Raw genomic sequence first — 18,732 nt, 5'->3', positions numbered from 1 at the left:
TCTGGATAAGAGCATGTGATGAATGCCTAAATCTAACGAATAATAAAAATTACAAACAAAAATAAAATACACTAAAATATTTTCAGTTCTAATTTAATTTTTTAAACCTGCTGCACTGTGCAGTCATTCATAGGAAAAAGGCTTTATTACACCATCTGAGAAATACAACATTTAAGATTTAATGTTTAAAAAACATACATTGCTGTGCTGAGGCCTGTTTATCATCTAAAACCAATAGGAAGTAGCATTGCACACCTTCCATAGACATTGGCTACATGTCAATTTCAGGGAACAACTCTCCCTGTTTCCCCACCAGAGGGAGTGGATGGATCACAGTGAATCAGTTCCATGGCTATTCTTTCACAAGTTATCGTACAAATTATTCTTTTGTTCACTGCAGTGGTTTCAATTCCAAACTGGATTCTGGTGTGCAGGCTTCTCTGATCACTTCTTATAGTAAATAAATATTTCAGAGCAGTTTCTCCTTCATTATTTACACCAAGAATGAACCTCTTTCATATGGAAAAATGTAATTTTCTTTTTAAAAATATACTGTGACAGTAATGAAAATAACAGGATAATGTATCTGACAGGATGCTGTACAGTTCTCCGGCTCTATATCTGTCACTGCAGTCTTGATCAATTTGAATGTAGTGATTTATGAAACGCTACAGTGTGTGTGTGTTTGTGTGCATGCGTGTGTGTGCGTGTCTGTGTGTATGTGCAAGTGAGCATGGGTATGTGTGTATGTGAAAATGTTTGCCTTTGTGTGTGCATGGGTGTGTGTTCACATTTGCACAGGCGGAATCTGAGAGAGAGCTGGACAGCAGCAGGAGACAGATCATAAGGAGCAAAGCCGCAGTGACCTTGATCCTCTCTGCAGTGGTGAGTGCAGTAAGTTGTAATAATGCAGTGAACTGCAATAATGCAGTGAGCTGTAATAATGCAGAGAGTGGTAAAAATGCAGTGAGCTGCAATAATGCAGTGAGCTGTAAAAATACAGTGAGCTGTGAAGATGCAGTGAGCCGCAATAATGCAGTGAGCTGTAAAGATGCAGTGAGCTGTAATAATGCGGTGAGCTGTAATAATGCAGAGAGCTGTAAAAATGCAGTGAGCTGCAATAATGCAGTGAGCTGTACAAATGCAGTGAGCTGTAAAAATACAGTGAGCTGTAGAAATGCACTGAAGTGCAGTGCGATCAGGTCCCTGTCCTGGCTGTGACTCAGATGTAAAATTCCTGCTCCTGCTCAGCAGGTGTGTCCCAAGACCGGCCACTCTGCTCCTCCTCCCTGCCCAGCCCTTCCTCCTGTGCACCCAATGGGAGGCAGGTTTTCTGTGGGTGGGGCTTGTGAAGGATAGAGGGTGTCGCTGAGGTGGAGCGGTTATCACACAGGGGGGCGTGGTTAACCAAAAGGGGCATGGAGCTGCAAGACAGAGCCGAAAAGGAGGGGATGGGGTCCTGAGGAGGCGCGGAGAGTGGGCGGGGCTGGGGGTGGGGCCGGGAATAGGCTGACACCACAGTCAGGTCCACCCCACCACTGTCTACCTTGCGTCCTGTGTCCACATCAGTCTCCTCCGCACCCACCAGCGCCTCCACCTTTAGTCGAATGGGTGGGGCCAGCGATGAGGAGTGGGAATGGGAGGGGGAGGGGGTGGAGCTGCCCAAAAACGTCCCATCTGCTGTGGGCAGGCAGAACAGCGAGCGACTCCGATGTCCCGCCCACCGGACCCGGTTTGGACCTGCCCCCTCTTCCTCCTTACTGGCCTGGCACAGGTCTTGATTGGACAAGCAGGTGAGGGTGTGGTTCCGGGGGCGGGGCGACGTTTGACTGTAGCGGTGGCTCCGGTAAGAAGTAGGGCCTTTCCTGAATGAGTGGGCGGGGCCGGGGGAGGGCTCAGAGAGTGTGGGTAAGGGTATGGGGGAGGGGTCTCCTGGCAAGCAGGTAAACTTGGCAATGGTGTGTCGCCGTCGGAATAAGGTGGACCCTCGAACCTGCAACCAAAAATGAAAAAAAGCATGTTATGCATATAAAAAGTTGAATATTGTTACTGAAGCAATTCAGGGTAAGCAAGGCACATATTTTGGTATTACTCCCCCCCCACACACACACACACACACCATGTCCCCCATGGTGCTGGGAGGGTGAGAGGGGCACTCCATTACTAAAAAGTACAGCAGCAGGTCAGGGGGATTTGGAGCCTTTAGACTGGTCTGATCTGACCCCAGTGCACACGCCTGCTGATTTATGATGCACAGTGACAGCTGGAGAAAACATCAGCAAAAGACAATCTCTACCTTCGCACTCTCTCACACTGTTGTGTGTCCACAAGCCACAAGTACTGATTAATCACACACAACTCTCTGCAACTACTAATTAATTCCCCAGGGATTCACTTTCACACACAAGTCTTCACAGTTACTCAGTCATTCACAGGGGATTCACTTTCATGTGCAGCCCTCTGGGTACCAGTGCCTGAATGGCAGAAATCAACATCAAGAATCAAGAATAATGTGTGATGAGTTAATGAAGGGAGTGAACAGCAATTTTAATTGCAAGTTTAACTGAAGTCTGATTTAGTGTTTTCGTTGGTTGCATTTTGTTTGGTCTCCACTTGGTTACTATGGCATCCATCTCTGTCTTGTTACCGTGGTGTTTGGTCTCAGGCGCATTACTGTAGCGTTCTATTTCTGCCTCATTGCACGACTAGCTATGGCCAGTCCCCTTAACCGCCCCCCCCCCCCCCCCCCCCCCCGCGCCCCCCCTCTCCTGGCACTGCCTGAAATCTGCGCTCTCAAGAATAGAGTGACAATAGCCCTGTATACCCCTCCCAGCATACAAATCACTGTCACACACCACCAAACACAGTCAAAACACACTCACTCACTCTCTCTCGCTCTCGCCCTCAGTCAATCCCCTCTCTCTCATTTTCTCCTGATTCTTTCACGCCTGCCTATCTCTTATCTCTTTCAAGTGGATAGAGAGAGAGAGGGAGTGAGAGAAAACCATCCCATGGAACGGGAGCTCTGCAGAATAACTTGAGTTCCCTAGGGGAGCACATTTCACTTTCCTGCGATGCTTTAAACACTACGATGAGTCAGGAGATACTGGCTGACTCAGTCAGCAGAAATGTATCCAACAGGATTTTTAAATAAATTTCTTAGGACTTCCAGAGAGAGGAGTTTTTTTTTATCTTTGGGAAACCCTGCACACAGATAAAAACCCACAATCCTAATGTACAGAAGCCCTGTGTGAAGTAGCCCTGTGTGCAGAAGCCCTGTGTGCAGAACCCTGTGAGAAACGCCCTTATGTGTGAAGCCTGATTTTGGTACCTGTAGCAGGATCTTGTTGCCGTCGTAGTCCTCAGTCTGCCAGCGCACCTGACTGATGGGGGTGCACGGCCGGGGTAAAAGGGGCACCAGCCCCCCAACGTCCTGCACGCGGATCTCCATGACGGCCGAATCGGTGGGGGCGGGGTTCTGGCCACGCGGAAGCCTCTTAAAGGACAGCTGTATCTCGGTGTCCTGGTTCGAGTACACCACAAAGAAGCAGAAGTCCTCCCTCCGCTGAGCTAGGGGGCGCTGCAGCAGCAGCCGGTACATCCTCACCATGTCCCTGAAGCTGTGGTGCCGGCAGTACACAGTGAAGCGTATGATCTCCTTCCCATAATGCACCTGGCGCACGGCCCACAGCGGCGTTCCAGGCGCCAGGGTGAAGAAGTCCTGGCTGCTGGGCGCCAGGGGGAGGAGCCTGCCGTTAACGCGCTCGGTGTGGTGGTAGCGCCAGGGCAGGTGCTGGAGGGCGCGGAGAGGGCGGGGCACCTGGTCCTCACAGCCGTACGACTCCTCCTCCTGCAGGAACAGGATGACGGCCAGCGCCCTCTGCTGGCCAGCAGCGAGAGTGCGGGAGCGCCTGGGCCTCTGTTGCCAGGCGGCACGCTCGGAGACACGGAACAGCTGCAGCTCAGGATGGATCCAGGAGAGCAGGGCGTCAGCAGCGTGCTGAAGGGGCGTGGCCTGGCCCGGGTCCGTGATGATGTGCACACTGACCAGGAAGGGGTCCTGCTGCTCACCTGCCGAAAGCTCACCTGAGGGCGGGAAGAAGACGGGACAGACAGGTGAGGGTGGGAGGGACATGTCTACAGCATGAGCTATCATACATGTCTATATCTCAGGAAAGAACGACCATTTTACACCTTAAACACGCATACATTATATACACATAATATATAGACCTTAAATACTTAAATATAGTATGCGCTCCCATTCTCTGTTGCTCGAGACAACAGAATTCTCCCAGTTCTCAGGAGACAAGTGGCTAGCATTTTATTTCCCCTGGTTCTCTCTCTCTCTGTCTGTCTCGCTCTCTCTCTCTCTCTTCCTGACCTCATTCCTTTGTCCTGTCCAACAGAGGGGGCGAGGGATGTGGCATTTTCACTGTTCCCGTAATCACACAAAGCAAAAAACAAACTGAACGGAGAAGAGAGCTTCTGTTGTCTGAGAGAAACAGGAGTAGTGTTTTTCAGTGTGAGAGAAAGGTCCCCCCAACATTCATGGAAAGTTGTGAGGGTGTTTAGCATTCGCGGAAAGGTCAGAGAAACAGGAGGAATCCGGAAATGCACTTTCCTTCTGTGATGCTTGTCATTAATCTCTCTGATAAGACATGAGAGGACTGAGCATCAGCCCGGACAGGTTCTGGAAGCCTCCGAAAAGGTCAGAGAGAAACCAGAGAAATGACAGGATGCTCTGTTACTGTCTCTTCTCTGAGCGAAGAAACAGAAAGACTATGGGACAGCCTCCCCCGGGGAGAACATGGCCAATCACGGGATTAAAGTCACCGTGCTACGCCACATTTACACTCCCCTATCACATGATTTATTTGCGGGCTTAACACTAATCTTCAGTCTTTGGGACTGAAGCATCGTCTGCATCTGTGTGTGCCCGCGTCTGTGTGTGTGTGTGCCCGCGTCTGTGCGTGTGTGTGATCAGGGGAGCAAAATCATGGAATTAACTCCTCCTTTGGCTGGTAAGTTATTTAGTTTTTTCGGTCCTGCATGTACCTCTCTCACCCTGACCAGGATAAGTGGGTATAGATAATGGATGGATGGATGTATAGATGTACCTCGCTGTTCTCTCTGTTCCTACACACATCCCCAGGGTTCACACATACATTATGTAATTAAATTCAAAGACTTTAAAGTACTTATTCAAGCACTTTCCCCATTTTCAATGACCGAGCACAAAACAAGCAACTGAAATGTGTGTTGCTTCTTTAAAAGGAAAGCAGTATACTGCCCCCTTCCTTATTTCCTCTATTATTACATTTGTCACACTGAATGGTTTCGGATTTTTAAACAAAATGTAATATTATACAAATGTAAACTGAGTAAACACATTTTTGATTCAAAACACAAAAGCAAGTCCACATCTGAATGGCAGAAAATAAGCAAAAATAAAAGTATAGGAGATGCTGTGGCAGAACCTGCAAGGAGCATGCTCAAAAACCTAAAATTTGCCTGAATCAAAGCAGTTCTGAATTAAAGAGTGGCTTAAATTGCCCCACAGCGATGCAAAAGACTGAAATATAATCACAGGAAGCGTTTGGTTGCTGCTAAAGGTGGTACAACTAGCTATTACCTTCAAGGGGGCAATTACTTTTGCACATGGGTGATATGCGAGTTTTATTCACTTTGTTCATAAGATAAATGAAATAATCATTATAAAAATAAGTTTTGTGTTTAATTTTAGAGACTATATCATTTTAGTTTTGAGGACCTTTTCAAGCACTTCATGAAAAACTATGCATTCCCAGGTATTCCAGTACGTAAATTTCTGAGCTTTAATTCCAAGCACTTTAAGCACCTTGTAAGAACACTGCATCTCTACCTTCCACCCTCTCTCTCGCTTCTGTCTAAGGCTCCCTGTCTGTCTGTCTGTTTGTCTGTCTCACTGTCTGTCTGTCTCCCTGTCTGTCTGTCTGTCTGTCTGTTTGTCTGTCTCCCTGTCTGTCTGTCTGTCTGTGCACTCCGATCCTTCACCTGCCGCCACCCACTCTGAGCCTCTCAGTTCTGTTTCTGTGACAGCACAGACAAAACCTGTCAAATGCACCTGACACTACGCCCTTAAAGAGTACACACACACAAACACACACACGCACGCAGACACACACACACACACGCAAATGCACATGCACACGCACACGCACACAAACAAACACACACACACATACAGGCATATGACACTGTGTGTCATTAAACACAAGCATATGACACTTAAACCCCAAAAAATACACACGAATATGACGCGGTGCACAAATAAACACACAAACACACCACTGTGCGAAACATACAGGAGACCTCAGACATAACTATTTTGACTTCTTTTTTAAATTCTCCATACAATCATGTATTTATGGATTGAGAATTTGTTTTTAATTATAGGAGGAAAAGTAATTATAAATACAAAGATTCAGCAAATAAAACCTTTATTATTGGTACACAAAGGGTATTCATCATGCATAAGAGAGTTACTGGTATTCCATTTATGGGGTAGGACAGAAGGCGGCCATTTTATCTCTCAGTGCTGCAATTCAGTAACTTGTAGGAGGGTGTATTCTGTCCTCTAATAAAATGCAAGGGCAGGGGGCAGGATTTCTGGACTGCTCTTGACCTGGTTCAATTGTATGTGTCCTCAATATGATTTATGACAGGAGCTACAGCACACTCTGGGCTCTCAAGACCACAATGCATTGCAGTTCTGAAGAAGCATTCAGAGAGTTACCCTCTGTACCAATTAAACCTCACTGCAAAACAAGAGTATTATCCTCCTTATGTGTTGGATGCTGTGGCTGTGAATCAGTGTGATCCTCAGCTTGCCTGTATGTCTGTGTGACCATGTGGCATGAGCCCAAATGTGTGTAACAGGACGGAAAATGTTCCCCAGCCCATCTGGAATACAAATAAAGCTTTAAAAAAAGAGAGGAATAAAAAAAAACAGTGAAGGTTGTGCTGTAAGGAAAGACTAGACAGCAGAACGTTAGAACAGTGCGGGAGAGAGAGGAGCACGCAGTGGCTCTGACTGATTAATGCTCTCACAGCCAGCTCACACAGGAACCAGGGCCTGCACCTCGCGCCCCCCCCCCTCCCCCCCCTACCAAAAATACCCCCCATCCCGCCAGGGCCTGCTGTTTTAGTAAGGAAACTGTGAGCTCATCCAGAGAAACCATGCTCTCGTCTGATTGGTGGTTTGAGGCAGGCGGGGGGCATGGCTATCGGGTTTCATGTTCGCCAGGACCAGACTGTCTCCTCGGCTGTGGGCATAAATCCTAGACCCTGCGTTTAACCTGCCAATCAATCAGCAGACAAAGCGCTCAAGGCCAAGCCTTTCCACCGCAACACGTCCACCACACTGCCTCGGGAAGTCTCAGTGATAATCCTTTCCGGATGATTTCTACAATGTTCTCAGAGCAGATATTTTTTGAAATAGTGACCAGTGTACTATAAAATGATTTAGCACTTGCTCACTCTTTCTTGTTCCTCTTTGTTTTCTCTCTATTCTCTCCCCCTCCCTCGCTCCACTCTCTCCTGTAGTCAGGATGGATTCTCCTCTCGACCCGTTTGCCCCACTGAGCATAAGCGTTTCCCCCACCCCAGGGTGCAGGCAGCACAGAGGCCAGAGAGTCGTCTCTGTGTTTGTGCAGACTGACCCTGCGCAGGGTGTAGCTTCCCCAGGTCCCAGGCTGTCCGGGAATGGTGGGTGAGGGGACCCCCCCCCCCCCTCTGAGTGAGAGGGAACAGCCTCTGGGCGGGGAGAGCTGGGGGTAGGCAGCAACTGTTTTTCAGTGGATAACCATGTGACAATGACTGACAGGCACCCACATGTGACAATGACTGACAGTTACCTACATGTGGCAACACCTGAGAGGCAGCCAAAGCCATGATTAATAATCATGTGACTAGGCCTATTTTCAATTCTTTTTCTGACGTGCCGAATGGAAACAGCCATTGTAAGTTTTCATGTTCATTGTCATTGTTATTACCTGATTAGGACAATTAAGTAGATTTACTGGCATGGCACATTGTGAAGTTGTACTCTACCGCAGCGGTTCTCAAACTCAGTCCTGGGGGACCCCTGTGTATGCTGGCTTTTGTTAAAGCTGATGTCTTGCACCATTAATGATGTTGTTCTTTCATAACCATTATCTACCAAATATCTACCATCACTTTTCACATAGAAACACAGAAAAGAGCTCCACCAATCACTAAGTACATTGGTAATTAGAAACAGAACAACCCCAACAGTAATTGGTTAATACTTTCTGACTATAATTCCAGGATCCTGTTATTGCTGAAGTCTGTACAGCCAGAAAGTATACCCTAATTATTGTGGATAATTTCTGCCTGTTTCACATATGAAATAAGTGGTAAAACGTTATTCCTTTCCTTATTTTAATATTCTTACTTCTGGAACTAATCAACTTGTTCATTTCCACATCCAGGAAAAATGTCACTCATGGAACCATATAGCTCCACACAAACTGTAACCTAATCTGTTTTATACAAGTACCACCTGGTTCTGGTTCAAACCTTAGTACAGCCCTGGCCCACATCAGCCAGTGGAGAACATCGGGTCCTTAGCATTGACTGTGGCAGAATTCAGTCTCTTTCCGTCCGACAGAAAGCTACAGCTATAAAAAAGTTTTTTTTGTCTTAAACAGTCTCTTCAAACCAGATGGCCTTCATCACTCTGTCTGTTATTGTTGCAATACGCACTGCTTTCAACAAGCACCAGAGAGAGGGGAGAAGGAGTGCAGACAGACTGACAGCATTTCTGAAGCGAGAGATGAGAGAGAGGAGGAGACAGGAGAGAAAGAGGGGAAGAAGACAGAAAAGAAATGAGAGAGCAGAGAGGGGAGACAGGAAGAGAAAGCAGCATTTTTGAAATCACAGAGAGGAGAGAGGAGGAGAGAAGAACAGACAGATATGGCTTCTGGAGGCTGTGTTATTTCACCCAGGCCCCACACAGGTCCTGAGAAACAATGGCAGCTGGAGCCAGCCAGGGTTTAACAGGAAAAACATGGGAAAGAGGTTAACGGCCCAGCCCGCCACAGCCCTGTCACTTCCTGCACTGGGACGGGGATAAAGCCGTTTCCTGGAGAAGATTAATGGGGCTGATACTGGCCCTAATCCCAACATTGTGCTGCAGGATGGGGGGAGAGATTAGCACTGCGGAAGGTCAGATCCCCCACCTGCACCCTCACACCTCACCTCTCCCACACTGACCCCCACTCACCCCCAACTCACCCTCACCCCCACTCACGACCACTGACCCAGCCTGGGTCAAATACCTGTTCAGAATATGCAAACTCTTCAGTAGCAGCTAAAATTTGAGCACTCTTGCAGATCTGAGAATTTTCTGATGAAACATGTCACTACAAATACATACAAGGAGGAATTCACAGACACAAATTCAGTTAAGTCCAGGACTAAACTGAATTTTGTATGAAGACCATTCAAAATTTAATTTAGTCAAGGACTAGGCTTAATTTGTGTCTGTGCTTACAAAAGTTTGTCTTCCGAATGTTGGTGGAACTATTCAAATGCTCAAACCCACAAAAGGATGAGGACCTGGCAATCTTACCCCTTCCCTGTTTTACTCCTGCAAGACCCCTCAACCCCTAACGCTCCCAAATCCCGATTCTCCCTATGACTTTCCTCATTCACCCCCCAAAACAGGCCCCAACGACTACCATCACCCCACAACCGCTCTCTCACTTTAACAAAAACCCCTCAGATCCCAGCAGCCTCTTCAGTCCCTCCTCCTCCCCCACGGCCACGTTTCACAGCTTGACAGCGCCTCCATCTACAGCTAACACACAATTTAGGAGCATTTCTGAGGCACAAGTCATATAAAAAAATCTGAGGTAATTAAAGGAGCAGAGTTCAGTTGAAGAAGATGGTTTCTGATTAGATGTTTATCCCTTTAAGACTCTAAACCCTTTAAGTTCACTTCTCCTTAGACGCCATTAACTGCTATCCGTAAATGTCAGAAAGAGATTGTTTTAGTATGAAAAATGGCCTGTGTACTCACTGCTAGTTGAAGACATGGGGCTGTTGTCAGACCTGTAACGGAGGAAAGGAGAAAGATGGATTTCAGCTTGCTGTGTCACATGTAAAACAATTTAGTGGTTACTACTCAGATTTCAAATGAGAGAAAGCAGGCATCTGGATAAATACTGAGCCCACTTATTGTGTGCAGGGATCAGAACAACAGACATATGTCGATTAACCAAAACATGGAGACTCCTGTACTTGTGTTCACTGGGAAATATGTAGTAGTTTGGGGAGTGGTCACATGAAAAAATAGCCGTTACAACTTCCCACCTTGTAAACTACGCAGCAAGACACAGTATGTTTGTGTATCAGACAACCAAACAACACAAGACACCTTTAGCAAACCCCCAACTATGTCACATCATTCAGGTGCTTCTCTGTAGAGTTTTCTCTCTCCAAAACCCCTCCAGAAGATGTCACATCTTCATCCCTTTCAAAGGTGAGAGTCTGTATGCTGGGTGATCACACTGTGGCAGGTGCCCAACATAATATGTAAATTGGGTGTGTGTTTGTGCATGCGCGTGAGTGTGTGTGTATGTGCGTATGTATATGTGCGTCATGCAGTGACTTGACAGACAGACGACTGCTGATTCCAAATAAGGAGGGTAATCGGTCATTATCCCACATTAAAGCCTCTACATAGACTCTACATGAGGCCATCTTCATGTTCCTTGCTCAGCAGTTTCTATAACAGGCAGGGTTAACATAAGGTGCAGTGACCAGACCTTCAGACATGAAACTGATCTTAACTCCTTAACATATGTGCAGTAAAAATGCACTGGTAAACATAACAGCCCTGATCAAGCTAAATCTACAACTTGGATGAGCAGGACTGGGTCAAATACATAGTATCTGAAATATTTCATTTCTTCCACCAGTGTTTGAAGTTTCTTTGCAGGATTTTATTTTACCAAAGCATCCCATCCTATGAAAAACAACAATTATTCATTAATAACTCCACCACTGGTGGGGCAGCAGAGAAGAGTCATGACCACATATTGCTCTTCCTGGGATGTCTGTCGACTGTTCACAGGCTAGCAACTAGCATCTCTGAACTCTGCTGCATATAGTGCCTGTATGTGCTAAACCATAACTGAGTCACCTCTCCTTCCTACTGTACCCCTGTACTGCTAACACTGAACTGGAGGAGCAGATCTGGCCCTTCACTAACCGCCATGTTAAATCAGACAGTGCGTGGGAAATAAAGACGTGTTTAAAAACAGAGCGTGGAATTGTGATAGCTCCAGGCTCAGGCACCTCTCTGTTTTTCTTGGCCAGTGTGTGACCCGTTGCTGTGTGGCTTCCCCAGTGAATCCCCTCTCTCTTTCAGTTTCTCTCTTCTTCTCTCTCCCCTTTATCATCTTCCTACTCTCCCCCTTTCTCTATCATCCCTCTTTCTTCCTTCTCCCCCATCTTTCTCTCTCTCTCCAACCCCTCTCTTTCTCTTTCTCATTCTCCCTCTCTGTATTCCTCAACCTCACCCTCTGGCAATTTCAATTTCAGCTCAATTCAAATGCTTTATTGGCATGACATATTTAAAAACACATACTGCCAAAGCATGATAACAATCATCTATCATATTTCATCTCTCTCCCCGCTTCCTTTGCTCTCGGCCTGTTTTCATAAAGATGCCTGGGGTACACAGTGGGGGTGGGCTGTCTCTGCCCACACCAAGCCTTCCCCAAACAGACCCCCCGCCTCCAAAAAACAGGGTCAGGCTTCCCTCAGTGCACAAGCATGGTGGTCTCACTCTCTCCCCTCATCCAGAACCCCGCCTCTGTTACGCTGAATTTCAGCCCTCACAGTGCCATTGGGGGGGGTTCTGTTTCTCTCCTGAGTGACTGTCAGGGGAGAGAGAGATAGACAGAGAAAGAAAGAGTAAGAGAGAAAGAGGGCTCTGTGTTTCTCATTTAAGTGTCCGTTTTTGCCTTTTTTTGGGGTGGGGAGGGGTAGGCTATACCTGTTCCTCTTTTATAAGTCCCTGTCAGATCTTGAGGCTGCCTGGTGCAAAAAGAGCACTTTGCGACAGAGTCAGACTGTCTGCTGTGTGCACTTGCGGTTTGAAGGTGTTATCTAACTTGTCTAATTTGTTGGGAACAGGTAGGGTACAATTTAGTTCACCTGATACCACCAAAGAAACACTGTTGTCCAATGCATTGTTCTGCAGTCAACCTGGCCAGGTAAATGCCCCATGGTGTGTCTGCCCATTCTATCATTCTCACCAAAACATGGTGTCACAGTCAGGGCCAGGATTAATCCAGCAGTAACTCTTTCATAGCTACATGTTCTTGGGCGTGTAAAACATGAACAGTGCGCTTACTGATTACATCAATTATGTCCTCCCTGTGATGAAGCTTGAATGAAACACGGAACTTGCTGCTCCAGAGCCGTTTATGGCTTGTTAAATCAACAAGTAATTCGACTGTCATTAACATCCCTCCTGTGTGGTGCTGTCATTTACCCAAATGGGGTGTTGAGGACTTAATCGCCATGGAAACACCTGGTGACGGTATGTTTTGTTAAAGAGTCCGTATTTCACCCTGAGTAGATTGGCTGAACGTGAGGGTGAGATATTCCATTATTCAAAGTTTGCTGTTGTCACAGTATTATTATTATAGTATTATTTTCATGATTATGCTCATCGTTGGTTTGATCAGCTGCTTCACACATTTACAGGTCATGAAATGTGGTACTAACACTGTACTGTTGTATTCCTGATGGAAACACTGCTATTTTCCACTTTAAAAGTGCATCTGATGAATGCCATTAATGTAGTGTAATGAAAGCCAGCCACAGGTCCATCACCAGTCTGTGTTTATACAGGGGGCTGCCCTCTGGCCTCTGATTGAATTACTGGAATCAGCACCCCCCTCCCCCCCCCAAAAAAAAGAGAGGCTTGTTAGTCAGACTGTTCTCTCACCCCCTTGGGCTAGCTCTGTTTTGTTGGCTTTTCTTCTCACACAGAACACTACAATAGGAGCCTGTCCCCATAGAGGTCATGGGATGGTACAGTCACAACATGCTGAGGGCCAAAAGTACTGGACATTCTCGGGCGTTCACCTTTCACAGTTACGTTTATCAACCTTTGGCTTATTTTTCAGAAATCTCCACGGATGTCAGCCTGGAAGAGTGTATATAAACCAATTCAAAGAGAGATTATGGACCTCAGAAAGTGCCACATCTGAGAATGCCACAGTACATGTAGCAAGTGTGAAAGAGAGAAAATCCATCTGCTGACCTAATCTGGATTATCTGGCTCCTCTCAGAGTAACTTCCTACTAATAACACAGAAATGGCAGCATGTGTGGGAAGAAAGAGATACTTTCCATGCGTGCACACACTCACACACACACACCTCAGCCTTTTCCCTTTCTGCTAGCAAATTACATTCCCACAATGCTCCTGTAACTTCTGCATTATTATCTTTCTACTTTAATGATTTCATCTGGACAGGGGGAGGATACAGTAGGTGAAATTTAAATGGTCAGTTTGTGCAGGAGGTTTAATGTGCACGTGGTGTCTTTATAACATGTTTGAATGTACTTTTAAATTTAGGCAAAATACCTATTTCTTGTTACACTTTAGCCTGCAGCTTTAAAAAAATTAGCTTAATGGACCCTCTGCAGGTCTCTGTCACCCCTGTCTCATCTCATAAGCTGAGAATTTTGGGGGCTCTCACATAAAATGAACCCTCCTGCTGAGCTGAATGAAGGCCCTGTATTGTTGTCAAGGTAACAACAGTAAGAACAGGAAATAAGTGGGGAGGAATGTGTGCATGTGTGTCTGTGTGTGTGTGTGCGTGTCCGTCTGTGTGCGTGTGTGTGTGTGTGTGTGTGTGTGTGTGTGCATGCTCCATGTGTTTTCTGGTGATCTGTGTGTCTGTTTTACAGTGGAAAACAAGTCAAAATGATTCTGAAAACTAGGAGCAACTTAAGAGGGTTAAAAAAACAGAAGTGACCACTGCTGTAAGACCAGCCAATTGCACTTAAATGTGTTCCTCTTCAATATTTAATGTGTTTTTCTGTTTTTCTGTATAAAGTGGTAAAAATGAATTCCTCCATTGAGAAAACACCTTAGGAAGCTGAAAGAGGTGAGGTGCACATAGAAACATGGCCCACTGGCTGAATGAGTTACACCTGGGGGTTAAACACATTTTCCTGGTCACTTACTACAGGCAGAGACCCTTGGGGTATACAAGGCCAGGCTTACCACACAGTGCTGGACGCTATGACGTTCACAATAAATAGTGAGCCTAGATAGGCTGAATGATCTGTTCCAAACATCAGATATTCTTGTTATTGATTTCAAATGTTTAGCCTGAAAAGCTAATATTAGCCATAAGTCAAATGCCAAAAATAGGTAAAAAATTAATCAATCAAAAAACTAAAACACATCCTTAGGGAACATCTTGGGGTGCAATTGTCATGAGCACAGTTGGTCAGTTGGATCACAGTTGAGCATTAAAAGTTAACACATTAACTTTTTAGTTAATTAATATTATAATTATATGGATATTAACCAATCAAAAAACAGGAAAAGAGCTAGATGTAACATGTTGTGACTTGCTGTTATGTTTGTCATGTTATTTGGCCAATCACAGAATGCACACCTCTGGAGACCATTTCTCAGGAGCAGTATCTACCTGTGTAATGGTCAGGTGAATGTATCTGCCAACCAACAGTGCCGCTGTAGCCTGAGTATTGCTGTCCAAAAAATAACCAGAATACCTTTAGATAACAAGAGTCTTCTAAAAGCCATTTCCTGAAGGCACATGTCCCCATCCTGCGTAGCCCTGAACTCAATTAGGGGTTCAATTCCCAGAAGGGGCACTGCTATTGAACCTCTTGCAATGGCACTTAACCTGAATTACTTCAGTACACATTCAGTTGTTTACAGGTATTTTAGGTAAAATAAATAAATAAAGGATAACACTTCCTTATAAATGGCTGAAATTTAAATGGGACGCGTAGAGAATGGAAACAGTAAAGGTTTACGGCACTGAAGAGCGCACCAACGTGCGGTTCTGTGCCAGTTCTGAGTGTACGCAGAGGGTTTGGCAGACCCACTAAAGGCTCAGTTAACAGAGCTCTCTGTCTCTGACAGGGAAAAACAAGGTCTGTTCATTTCATCCCTGGCCAAGGAAAATAAACAAACTCAAAGTTCATTTAAACCAATCTCACTGACATTCAGTAAATTAAATCCCCCTGACTCCTCAGCAGTGCAATTCTTTTAGGGACATATTACAAATCACGGGGCTCATTTGCATACTATTTGAATAGATGTGTTCCTCTTTAATGCTGCAGTGTCATGCAGGCTATACCTCAAAGAATCTATTTTTTTCTCATGTCTATCAGACCTTCCTACTGACTTTTAATGTAACTCCTCCTAAGGACAGGGTGAAAGGGCGATGATTTCACCAGGCTGAATTTATGTTGGTTACCTATAATTACACAGCACACAGATATGACCTCCACATATACCCCTACTGACAGTTAGCCTACTCTGGGGGTGATTCCAAGCACAAAGCACTTTACCTTTTAAGTTTAAACTTTCAACCAAGAATACAAACACAGTCTTTTCAGTAATGAAGGAAGCAATGTGCAAGATCTCCAAACAACCAAATTGCCTAAAATGTGTTGCTGAGAGCTAAACACAAACTGTTTTGTGATTAGATGGAATCACCCCTTTACATAAGGGTGATTCCATCAAACAACGCCCTCATGTGAACACCGACCTCATGAACCATATGCCTAAAGCCGAATCAGGAAGCATCTTTGCTTATTAGTCATAATACTGAAAACAGACAGGATACACATCAATAAAAACAAAACAAAATATATCCATGTTGCAAATAAATTAAATGTATGTAATTGGTTCTCTGAGATCATCACAAACTGCCCTTGGCATGTTGTGTCAACACAAACCTGAATGCTGCAGACCAAACTGTCAACTTTACAGCTTGTATGTACTGGCACTTCACAACGATACACTAATCCTGGGCACCTGGTTCTAATTACCTTCTTAAATGACATGGAAGCAGTAAGGGTACACTTTTTCACACATGGATTCTGTAATAATGGCAAAGTAAAATTTGTGCGTCATGAGGTTAGATTTACCTTCTGTTAGGACTTGGTAAGGACTAGATGGTGGTTAGTTATGTCCTTGCATGTAAAACCACAGAATTGAGTGTACTTTCTTTTTCCACATATGCACACGTCAGACAATATAATAAAAAAGCGTCTGATAAACGTAAACATATATAAGCAGAACTACAGATACAATTTCTGCCCCCGAATACACATGAAACATAAATACAGCATCTGTCATCGTTGGATTAATCTGTATTGTAACTGAGCTCTGAAAAAAGAAGTACTTCAGTATGCACTGTCCTCTCGCTTTGCTCGCTTATTTTTCTTTCCTGAAACGCTAAAGAAATCAGCGGTCGTCCTATTGGCGTGCAACATATGGATAAAATTATCCCCCATCAAACGCGCTTCAGTGTTTCCAAAGTTAATACAATTTGGGTATCTGGTACAAACCACATATTCTGTGACATTACGTCATTATGTAGCCAATCTATGTAAAATTTCAACATAATGAACATGCTTTGTTCCCATTTCGAATGCAATCCCCCAATACCTTCTTCTCGTTACATATTCCATATAAGTTGGAGAGGCGCGTGAATAACACATTATGAATGTGTAGCAGAAACGAAGATAATTTAAACACATTTCGATTCATCCGCAGCCTCCACTCAAACTCTCGCACTCACCCTCCTGTCTCCGCTCCTGAGTCCACACAATCATCTTCGGTGGAATTCTTCTCCATTTCAGATGATAAAGACATGTTTATCTTACATTTTTACATTTCGGCGAATCAGATGTTGCACGCTGATTTAAATTTTGTCACGCAAACTTTTAAACGACTTCACGCGCAGAAGACGGCGAACAAGAGAGTATGCATAAGCAACACAAACCGCTATTCCCGCAGCCACAGCAGCCCAATTGTTCGCTCAACAGGCTTCACTGCAATTCTACTTTGTTTGACTGCGTCATGCCCACGAGGCGAAGCTACGCCTCTTGTCAAACTGCTGTGGGAGACATTTTCTCACATGCACAGATTTTAATTAAACTGTAGCGCTATTATTGACAGACTATGTGCTGCATAGCTGCTATGATTAATCTGTAGTGTCTGTACGAAGATCTAACCATAGAAAGGAAATGGTGAAAAGGTGCAAAGGTTTTTAAAGTAATTAATTGACCCGTTATTCGGGATTCTGCTAAACACAAACATAATCTGGGAAAAATATGTCTATTGAAAGCATTCATTGGGATTGAAGAAAGAACGTTGAACTTTTGTTGCATGTACACGTGTGTGTTTTGGTTGCAGGCTAGTCATGGGAAACACACATTATAATTAATACAAATGATTCCACAACTTTGCGAAGGCAGTCTGCAGAACGGGTGAATAATCACAGATTTTGGACTCTGCTGCCATCTAAAGGCCACCCTGTTGTGGTTGCATCTGACTTTAGTACCCAATTTCAAGTTCAGCATTGGAATACATGTAAGAAGCGTCTCTATTAAAAAAAATGTTGGAGTCATTTTGGAGAACAGAAACATCTCCATTTTAGGCGTTTGGCAGAGCGATATATGCTATTTTTGCTCACTGTTTTTTGACAGACCTGCTTTTTTGTGGCTTCAATCCTCCATCCAGACGGGCTCCATTTGTACAGGTAGTGTGTGAGGAGGGCTGCTTCTGTATGCCACGGAACATGCGTTAATTACGCTCAGTATAGATGCGTTTAATCATTGTCTTCATTCATAATAGAAAAACTGTTGTTTAGCGCAGATTTTTTTTTAAAAATCTTCAGTAATCAATAATACATCAAATTGTTAATTGCACCTCACAGGCAACATCCTGCTTAGTGGGTCTCCAGTCTTCTGCCATACCACTTTTCAGCAGGTAATGGCAGGTCATTGCAACCTACCACCGTTGACTGAGCAGCTGTTAGAGTGATCCAGTTCATGCCAATGACAACATGTGAACTGGGCCCAGAGGCATGTCAGCACCCACTCAGTTATAGCATAGTTTCCTTTATTTCTGTGTGTGTGTGTGTGTGTGTGTGTGTGCCAGAGACTGTAAAAAAATAGGTGTGTGCGTGCGTGCGTGTGTGTGGCAATAAGTATTTTGGTTCAGCTAGGTATTTATATAACAAAGTAGTTAGGTAAAGGTTTACAGAGTAGGCAGGTGCAGTAAAAGCAGATTTTCATTTCTCGAGAATATTGATCACAAATAATGTGTGCATACTGCGCACAAAGCAGGATTGCACCTGTACACAGTTCGAATGGACTCGGTGGATTCCAAAATAGGTAAGGCGGGTCAAGGACACGACAATGAAAATAAAGTGTCATGCTTGGGTTTTTTCCTCAACGTCACTCTTAAAAAGGTAAGAACAGCAGGTAAGATTATTTTGTCCAAGGTAGGACTAGACAATGTTTACAAAACGGTAAGAAAGCGAAGAGTAATTAGAAAGGTCCTGAGAAAAAACGGCACGGTTTCACAAGCTAAAAATAATATAGTTAGTGAATTTCTTCTGCAGATAACTCATTGACCCACTTT

At 44.7% G+C, this 18,732-nt stretch overlaps 1 protein-coding gene across 1 annotated transcript; it reads right to left on the bottom strand.

The window, feature by feature from the left end:
- Positions 1–97: 97 nt before the first annotated feature.
- On the bottom strand, positions 98–17,315 carry LOC118214623 (protein FAM124A-like). Its single transcript, XM_035394738.1, has 4 exons — positions 16,883–17,315; positions 10,088–10,119; positions 3,332–4,086; positions 98–1,993 (listed from the first exon to the last, which is right to left on the bottom strand). The coding sequence occupies exons 1-4, from the start codon at positions 16,954–16,956 to the stop codon at positions 1,223–1,225; spliced, it is 1,632 nt and encodes a 543-aa protein (XP_035250629.1). The 5' UTR covers positions 16,957–17,315; the 3' UTR covers positions 98–1,222.
- Positions 17,316–18,732: the final 1,417 nt, after the last annotated feature.

The sequence above is a fragment of the Anguilla anguilla genome, chromosome 15 (genome assembly GCF_013347855.1).
Source record: "Anguilla anguilla isolate fAngAng1 chromosome 15, fAngAng1.pri, whole genome shotgun sequence".
NCBI classification, from domain to species: domain Eukaryota; kingdom Metazoa; phylum Chordata; class Actinopteri; order Anguilliformes; family Anguillidae; genus Anguilla; species Anguilla anguilla.
The sequence above is the reverse complement of the archived record's forward strand: the minus strand, read 5'-3'. Positions and strand labels throughout refer to the sequence as shown.